At 39.8% G+C, this 9,457-nt stretch overlaps 1 protein-coding gene across 1 annotated transcript; it reads left to right on the plus strand.

The window, feature by feature from the left end:
• The first annotated feature begins 890 nt into the window (after positions 1-890).
• On the plus strand, positions 891-6,025 carry GTF3C6 (general transcription factor IIIC, polypeptide 6, alpha 35kDa). Its single transcript, XM_010289757.1, has 5 exons — positions 891-970; positions 2,054-2,117; positions 2,691-2,735; positions 2,874-2,984; positions 5,512-6,025. Exons 1-5 carry the CDS (start codon positions 902-904, stop codon positions 5,805-5,807), a joined length of 585 nt encoding a protein of 194 aa, XP_010288059.1. The 5' UTR covers positions 891-901; the 3' UTR covers positions 5,808-6,025.
• Positions 6,026-9,457: the final 3,432 nt, after the last annotated feature.

Below are 9,457 nucleotides of genomic sequence, written 5' to 3' on the forward strand. Positions count from 1 at the left end.
CTGCCCCCGGGCTGGCGGCGCCAGGCACAGAGCGAGTGCGTTTCCCTGGGCCTGTCGGGTTTCTCCGCTCCCGCAACGGATGTGTCCCGAAAGCTGTATTGTTTTGACTGTTGCGGTTCAGGTTTTGTGGAAAACGGCGTTATGAGGAAGCACTCTTGCTGTTTCAGTTGCTTCTTACCCCCATAACATACGAAAATCCAAACTATTACTCTTCTATTGTTATTATATATGTTTATGGATACTTAGTAGGCCGTGATTGTTGAAAAATCTTCCTTTAATAAAAGATTTTTCAAGGTGGCTAGTTTTTTGGGTTGTTTTTGCATTCTTCTCACCCAAAATTGTAAGGAATTGCGAACAGGACTTGATTTCAAAGCCATATGTTACAAAGAGTGAAACATAACAATTTCAAGCAACATGTTGGTTAACTTAACCTTTCACTATGGTGTCTGATTTAGGTAGTACTAAAGCTTTGGAAGAATGTATTTTGGAATATTGTTGTCGTTTAGCTCTATCCTGGCTGAAACCAGGACAAATATGTAACTGGTCACATTGTTATAATTCATAAATCATTTACCCATATCTACCCTCATTTTTCAAGGGTGAAAAAACACCTCCCTTCCTAGCTAGGAAGAAAAGGCCAGGAAATGCAGGTGTGAAACAGACGTCTGATGGAGTAGTGGGTCGCTGCATTTCCCTGTGTATTGCAATATCTACCTGCCACTTTCTATAGACAAAATGCAGAATAAGTCAGATTTGGGGTCTGTTGATTCTGAAGGTCTGGGGCTTTGTATGGTGTTCTTTCTGGTTTGGGTTGTTGGGGGGGGGGCTTCTCCCCCCTCCCCCCGCCAAGTTCAGCTATATCAATTACAGATGTGAACTTATCTTGTAGGAGCAACTGGTCATGGTGGAACTGTCAGGAATTATTGATTCGGACTTCTTAGAAAAATGTGAAAACAAATGCAAGATTTTGGTGAGTGATTACAGCACAATAGGAAAGGGGTAAGTCAGTATGCATCTGAACAAGGGACTGAGGCTGTTTCTAAATTCCTTGAAGTCATTAACACGTAGATCAAATCATTGATAGAGAATTATGTGCACTGTCTTGGCTGTATTTGGCTGCATGTTGTGGGCTCTCTATATCAGAAATGCCATATGGTCTTTGAATATAGTATTACGTAAATATAAGGTAATGTTTTCAGAAGGGTTTATCAGCAAGGATCGTTATCCTCTCTGATTTCAAGCTCTAAGTTCATTTTTTTAAAATGAGGTATTACACATTCAAAAAAAAATGTTAAGCGTACTTCTTCAAATAACTTGAATACAGATGACTTTTTTGAAGGCCAAAATCTTTATGAATTGCATTGTATTTACAATGGGGTTTTTTGCAGATACTGCCTGGCAAGTTCAAGTGTTGTAAATTTAAAGGGTATTAAGAATTTGGTAAACGGTTTTGGATACTGTTTGCTTCACTGTGAGGTTATTGTAAGAATCTGCCTTGCCTGTCCTTTTCCTTTTGAGTTGTTTAATCATTTTCTCTGTTTGTGACAAGTTTTATTTTATTTTATCCTTCTCCCCCCGCCCCCAATGTTTAACAGTGCAGAAGACCGCAGGGTCAATTGTAATGACTAAAATTACTTTTATTACATTTTTTGAAAATTGATAAATATTAATTTAATTGCATGTCTTGACATTCTTTCAGGAGTCAGCTAGCTTCTGTAAAATCATATCCTATGCAGAACTCTTTTTATCCACTTCCATAAATCCTGTTTTAAAGATGTACTTTTCTTCATATGAAGCTGACAGTTTGAGAAAGCTTTACAGTCTGGAATCCATTCCTTTACTACCAAAAGAAATGTTTTATTTCACATTAACCATGTTATGGAATACTTATTTTACTGTTATTATGTTATGTTGGGGTTTTTTTAAACTATCTTTTCAAGGAATTGATGTAATCTGGATTCTGCTATATCTGTCGTCTTTGGTTTTACAGCAAGAAATTTGCCTGGTCGAATAGACACCTGATATCTGTGCAATTTTGTACCCCCTCTTGTAGGGAATAGAGACAGAGAGGCCCATTTTACAAGTGGACAGATACGTATTTGCAGGAGAATATGAAGGTAGGAAAAATGATGTGGATACAATCTCTTCTTTTTGATGTGACCCAGAGAACTTTAACGTCAGTTAAGCGCACTGTGAATGGAGAACATAGTCCTGTGAGGTGCTGAAGTTCTGGATGGTGTTTGTATAACACTGTACAGAGCAGCACCAGTCTGAGTTCACTGCTAAATTAGCCATGTGTCTGTGTTACTTGCTGGAAAGTATGCCTGGAAGCTGACTCCAGGGAGCACAAGCTGGTATGTCTGCAGGGGAAAATTGTGGGACATGAAGTGCCTTAAAGTGCTTGTTGTCTCCTGTATGAACAGGACTGACATATTGTGCAATCTGTAGTTCTCCCGTATGTCTTACAATGACAACATTGGTCTGGAAGAAAATGATATGGAATCTTCCCTTGTAGTGACTTTCAATGACTGTGATACTCCTGTCTGTTCCTGAGTTGGCAGTGTGGTTACCAATGTGGGGCCTTTGTGAGGGGCTTGAAGTCAGAACATTCCCAGAGCTGTGCCAGTGGCTGCAGAATCTACAGCTTATATAAATTTGTTTCTAAGACTTTCTCACTTTGTTTTCCATAGATACATTGGGAACCTGTGTGGTTTTTGAAGAAAATACAGAGCATGGTAATTGTTGTGATTTGATATCCTGTTCATTGTAGTAGCCTGGGAGATTAAAAGCATTTATCTTGTTTCAGTTGATAGTGGAATTCACTATAATGATTGGGTTTTGGGGTTTTTTTTTTTTTCCTCTCTTCATAGTAGATGCAGAAGGCAACGAAAAAGTACAGCTGAAATACAAGTGCCACACAATGAAGAAGTTGAACATGACACGGACACTCTTGACAGAAAAGAAGGAAGGAGAAGAGAACGTTGGTTAGTGTCTCTGCTCTTAAGCATAATCTGTCCATATGCCTATGCATAGGAGTCTCAGCCTTGATTGTTTGATTCAAGAACATGCAGGAAGTCAGACAAACTTTCTTCTTTAGGCAACAAATGTGTATATTTAAATACAGAAATACAAGCACCACCCCAACCCCCTAAAAAAGGGAGGGGGGGGGATGGCAGAGAGATTGCTTCTGACCAGTGCTGCCTCCAGAAGTGGCTTGTAGGAGATTTCTGCAGAAGAGTGTAAGAATAGGGCAAACATGCTGATGTTCCCTAGTGTGTTTTTCTGTCATCTAAAAGTTTAGGCACTTGTTCTGAAATCAGAGGTGCTGTTCAGTAGCTCTTCATTAATTGGCTGGTTTTTTACTTTTTTTTTTCTTTTTTTTTTTACTTCCATCAATTTTTCTAATGACTTTTTGATTCTATAATCAAAAAAAAAATAAATCTATAATATCCTGAGTAAGAAGTTCCATGTTGTACGTACTAAAACTGAATTGTTCTTACTGAATTTACAGTTAACTGTAAATGAATTTAACTTACCTGCAAAGACATACCTAGCAGACCACTCATACTGATTTTCATTCTGTAGGCAGAACTCAGTGCTTGTATATTTGCTTTATTTCAGTGGGGTTTTTTTTCATACAGAAGTCTCAGTGCTTTTACATAGTCAGATATTCAGTATCCTGCTATATAGAGCAGTATTCATTAGAAGTATCCTATTGCTTTTTTTTACTCAGGTCAGTGTTACTGCTTCATACTTTAAGAATATGTACCCATTTTACATGAAATATGAGCAGTCAGCTGCACATTGGTCATAGGAGGTATAATATGAAATGTCACATAGAATCTAAGCAGACATCAGCATTCTTATCAACACCGTGTACCATTTCTACTCTTCATATAATTAAGTAGGTAATGTGAAACAGAAACATTTTTAAAGTATGATAGACTAGAGAATATGTTGCTCAATACAAAGGCCTGTTTTGTTCTTGGAGGAGCAGTAGTGATGATAGCTGCTGAAAAACACTTCATTTCTGTACTGGCAGAGGTTTAATGTTGTGCATACAAAGTAACTACAACATCTTGTGAACTGGCAACTGGTACTGCCCAAAAATCTTAAGTGGGAGGGGAATCCCAGTTCTACTTGGAGTCTGATTGATACGTGTTGTGAGAGCTTCACATGAGTTCAAGAGATGACACAAATTCTTACACTGTCTCTGCTGTCATTTCCTATCATATTGCCAGATGGTCTAAGATTGAGGTGAACAAACATTTTATTCTCTTTATTGCATTTGTAAAATATTATCTCAGCATTTTGAATTATATTTAAGTTATTCTAAGAGTCTGAGTGGTGTCTGACCACCACTAAATACAACAGGAACTGCCATACTGGATCAGACTGAAGGTGTTTTAATCCTGTATTGTATTTCTGGCTATGGACAGTAGTAAATAGGTGGAAAGTAGGAAGAGGGGGACATATACCTTTCTTCTGGCTATCTGTCTGGTGTTCAGCAGTTCATGAATATCCTGACAAGCGTTTTCGTCTGGACTACTGCCTTTAGTCCATAAAGGCTCTGTCATCGTCATTTGCTGTTTGAACTTTGTACTTTTGACTTCTACCACTTTTTATAGCAGTTAGTTTTCCAATCACATTGCTGTTGTATGGAAAATGTACAACTTTACTGTGGGTTTTCTTGATTGTTTGCTTTTGTGATTGTTACAAATGTATGATCTGGTGCTTCCAATGAGTGAGAGTTACTTATTTTGTTACCAGAATTAGGAGATAAATCAATCCTTACTTGTTTTCCCAGTATAGCCTTATAAACATCTGCCCGCTCTGAGCTGTCTCCTCCAAGTGAATTCTAGTCTCTGTCTTTTTTTTGTTGTATTGCGGTTGTTGATGGTGGTTGGGTTTGGTTTTGTTTTCAAAGTCTCTTCCCATGTAGAGCTAACTTTACTCTCACCAATTCTTGTTTCTCTTTTCTATTTTTACAGTATGGGTTGAGTAGGGGCCAGTACTCGTGACATGGACACAGCACAGTTTTGTATCTTGACATGCCTACTTCTCATTACTTTCCTAATAATTTTGTCTCTCCTGTGACTGTTCTTTAGAGACCGAGCTGGTGACATGAATGATCCATACACAAAGCTTCCAGTAGCTGCATAAAAACCTGTAGCTATATGTCTCGGATAAATTAGTTTAGCCTGTGTATGTTGTTGTTAATTTATCAACAGTTAAGTTTCTCTTCATTTTAAGCTGGTCTTTTTGTCATATGCCTTTCTGTTATTCATAGCCTCATTTTTCAAGGAAAATGAATGGTTTAAGCCCCCTGGTGAGAATCACCATAAAAATTAGTGTTGGTCCAAATTCTTGAAAGGCATCTTTCTATCCTAAGTGATTATTTTACTTAAATGTTGGTCAGGCTCAGCCTTAATAACAGTGAACTTAAGACAAAATGGCTGTGAACTCTTAACTCCTTTTGTCACTAATATCAACTTTCCTTCCTTGCATCAGGGGGAGTGGAGTGGTTACAAATCAAGGACAGAGACTTCTCCTACAGCAGGCCTAATACTATTTGCAGCTTTCTGCGTGAAAAGGAAGATTCTGAAGAGTCAGCTCAGGCCCAAGACAAATTGACTGAAGAGTTAGAGGGAGAGGTGAGTGGTGGAGGAAATTCTGACATGAATTGTGATCTAGAGAAGCAGCATAGCTTGGAAATAGATGTGTCTATTCCTCTGCCTGACAGCCCTGCTTCTGGGGCAGAGGATTCTCCTTCTGGAAGTGTTGCCTTAGATGATGCCCTTCCATGATATCAGCTCTAATCTTTTCAGGATTTCTTCATGGAGTTAATGGGCCAGCTTTTAAATGCCAACTTTTATAGGCAGTGACATGATTTCCAAATTATCTGAGCAATTAATAGTGGAAAAATGGACATTGTGTTCTTGTGCATTGTTTTTATGTTTGGACTATAGTGGGGAGGGCTTAAGTGTTTTTTGAAAATGCTTATCGGAAAGTGTGTCTCTTTACCTCAAAATTGGAGAAGAGGAAATGGTTACAGAATTAAAAAAAAAAAAAAAACAAACCCTACCTTAGAAAAATGTTGATGTATCGTACAGTCTGGGACATTTTGTAAAAAGAAAAAAAACCTTACTGTTTAAAATAAAGTCCTGAATTTTTCAAGTATAGCTTCACCTTGTGTCTCATATTCATCTGTGTATTATGTTTGTTCTCGTATTGCAGTATTTGAAAGAAAAATTCAAGTGAGTGACTTTATTACTTCTTTGATAACTCATCAAATTGCTTAGTTTGGATTTTCTCTAGTGCCCTTTGTTCTCGTGATGGATCTTAGAAATCCTTCATGTGGGAAGGGACTTTAGGAGGTCTCTCGTCCAGCTTCCTACTTAAAATAGGGTCAACACTGAGTTCAGGCAAGTGTTGAAAACCCTGGTGGACTAGGCAGCAACTGACATCTAGGTCTTCATGAGGCATCTGTCTCTCATCCTTCCCCCATTTCCTATATAATATAATGTGTGTTGTACAAAAGGAAGTCTCTTTTCTTCCCCCCCATCCCCCCAGGAACTTCTTGTCTCTGATCTTCTCCTCTAGCATTTTTCTGAACGCTTTTATCCCTAAGATCCTGTAACCATGCATCGGTCGTTCCCAGACTGATCCATGTGACTGTATCATGGTCCCTAGCTGGTCTGTGGGTGGTTACTACATACTGCTGCATCATTTCTATTGTCACGTATTTCATATAGAAGTTGAATATGTGGTGCATTCATGGTAATGTTTTTAAAAACACAGCATTTTTTTAAACGTAACGCATTTTCTTCCCTACCTTTCCTTCCTACTTTTCTCTGCTTCCCTCAAAATAGTTTAACTGTAACAATGCTGTGAGGATCGAAACACCTAATTAATTCCAGCATAATTATGTAATACTTTAATTAGTAATCATCAGAGGAGAAGTTCACCCCCAGCATTGCTCACAGCACAGGATCAGTAAAGATAAGTCATTAGAACAGTGCAACAGTTTCACTGTACCACTATTCTGTTTTTCAATGCAGAAGCAACTTGGGGGAAGGGGAGGAAGGTGAGAAAGAAGAGGGAACATGTTCTGTATAGGTCTCTCACACAGTAGTGTCTGCACTTCAGGTTTCAAGGAGACTGCTCAGCCTTCCCTCTGGATTTAACTGCAATCGTGGAAGTTTAGAAGCATTGTTCAAATGTGATTTGTGTGGCGCTGATAGACAGAGGGTAATTATAACTGGAATAACGATCTTGGGGAATGTTACGAACTGGTATAATGTAAGCTGTTGTCTGCAGTGGGGCGCGTTTGCGGTGCTGGGCTGTGCTTGCCGAGAGCTGAACCTCCTGCTAGAGAGGAGGCTGTAGGCAGGCAGCACTCACTATCCTGGCTTCTGTCGCTGAGAACAGGGAGTTGTTCCCAACAGCTTATGCTCTGTCAGCGTGCAGACATAGCAACTCTCTTATGTTTCGTTAACCAATTGCTAAATCTGATATGTGTGTAATTTTTTTTATTATGTGCAAGGAGTATTCTAGTGGAATTGGTTTCTGACCTTTTTCAGCCTTTCAGTAGTATGCTGAAGCTGTTTCTTTGTTCTAGTTTATCTGGGAATCGGTTGTTGGGGGTTTTTTACATTTTATGTATATCATAAACTGTACCTTCCTAATAATGTTTTTTACATTTTTTTTAAAGGTTATTTATAATGCTCAAACTTCTGTTTCTATTATTAGCCCTAACTTTTGCAAACATACTCGCTCTACCCATCTTTTCCCCTCATAGCAGGTGCTATGGGTCCACTGCTGCTGATAGCAAATTCTTCAGCTTTAACTGAAGCCTGACAAGTTGGTTATTTCAAGTACGGTTCAAAACTGTTGGGCAGGGGAGTGTGGAGTAGAAAGGGTACTAGGTAGGTTTGATAGCCAGGCGTGGGATTACTGCCATAACCATCCCTGCCTGTCATTATATTGTATTCATGTCCTCATGTCCAGACATTAAACCATCTTAGTAGTTCCCTGCCATGACCTATATTAAGCACTTTTTCTTTGCATATTGTGACAGTTACCAGTGTATATGATGTTCAGACTACTGATAAAATAAGTGTTCATTTTCAGTGTTAGCACTGGAAATTAAAAAAAAAAAAACAAAACCAAAACAACCAACTAACCAAACAGAAACCTTTTGGAAAAGATTCAGACAAGTGGGCTTTTACAACAGCAGGGTACAGCGCGTGAAACATTTAGTTTGCAGGAAGAGATATATGGGGAGATGGGTATGTTCCAGATTTGATGTAGGTGGGAAGGGGATGATTTTTCTGCTTTAAGTCTTCAGATTTTGAGGGGTAGTTTGGCTTTCCAGTACCTTCAATCTTCAAGCCACAATCAAGCGACTTGTCTTCTTTGGGGAGGTTGTAGAAAATTTCTTTCCCTGGTTAAATCAAAGTCAGTATTTCAAATAGCTGAGATCTATTAAATCAACTTTTAGCATTTCATGCTATTTTATATAGTCTGCAATGTGTAAATCCCTCAGAGGAGAGAAAACAGAAATGTTTTCCTTGTCCTGTGAAGACACAGGCTAGCCAAACCCATATCCAGCACTGAAACTGGAAGGGGATGCAAGTAAACAAAAAAAGGACATAAGTTAATTCTGTTATATTCTAAACACCAACCTGAGGAGCAAATGCAACAGCCTAGAGAACTTTGGGCAACTCTGACCAACTGACTAGAGGCCCCCAGGCCTTGAAGTAAACAGAAGCTTCTTCAATTACAAGTAGATACCCCTATGAAAGCAATGCTACCGCGTTGTGGATTTTAACCAGAAATAAATCTTTGGCACGGGGTTTCTATTGTGTGTGAGGTCATGTTCTTCAGTCGTAGGAGTTGCATATGTCTTCCCAACTAAGTAAATTTGGGGGGGCAATTGGGCTTAAAATTGCATGCTTTAGCTGCACTGCTGTAATACAGTTCCCAACGTGCCAGGGATGAGAGGAGGGTCAGAAAAAAGGTCAGAAACAAGTTGATCGGCTACTGCCGCAGTTATATAGTTGTGTAACCGCATTGTTATTTGTGTGTAAATTAATTTGCACCCGCTACTTGGTGGGGACTTGTTATCTAAATACGGGAAAGCAGCGTGTAACTCAAATACTAAAGGTGCAGGAGCACGGCAACGCTTACTGCGTGTCCCGAAGAGGTAAGAATAGTTTCTGACGTTAGGCAATTGCGTAGCGCTGCCGGTACGGGCCGCGCACGGCTGGAAATGAGGAACGTGCTCACAGGCGGAGGCGCCCGAACGCGCGCCGCCTGAGCGGGCGGTGCTTGCTTCGCGCATGCTCATCGCCCGAAACCGAGCGCTTTTTGGCGCCCGCCTGGCCCCCGCCCCTTTGCCGCGGCGGATGTGATGTTCCGGATGATGTGGCCTGCTGGCGGCGGGGCGCGCACG

Source organism: Phaethon lepturus, unplaced genomic scaffold, assembly GCF_000687285.1.
Source record: "Phaethon lepturus isolate BGI_N335 unplaced genomic scaffold, ASM68728v1 scaffold48876, whole genome shotgun sequence".
Classification (NCBI taxonomy): Eukaryota; Metazoa; Chordata; class Aves; order Phaethontiformes; family Phaethontidae; genus Phaethon; species Phaethon lepturus.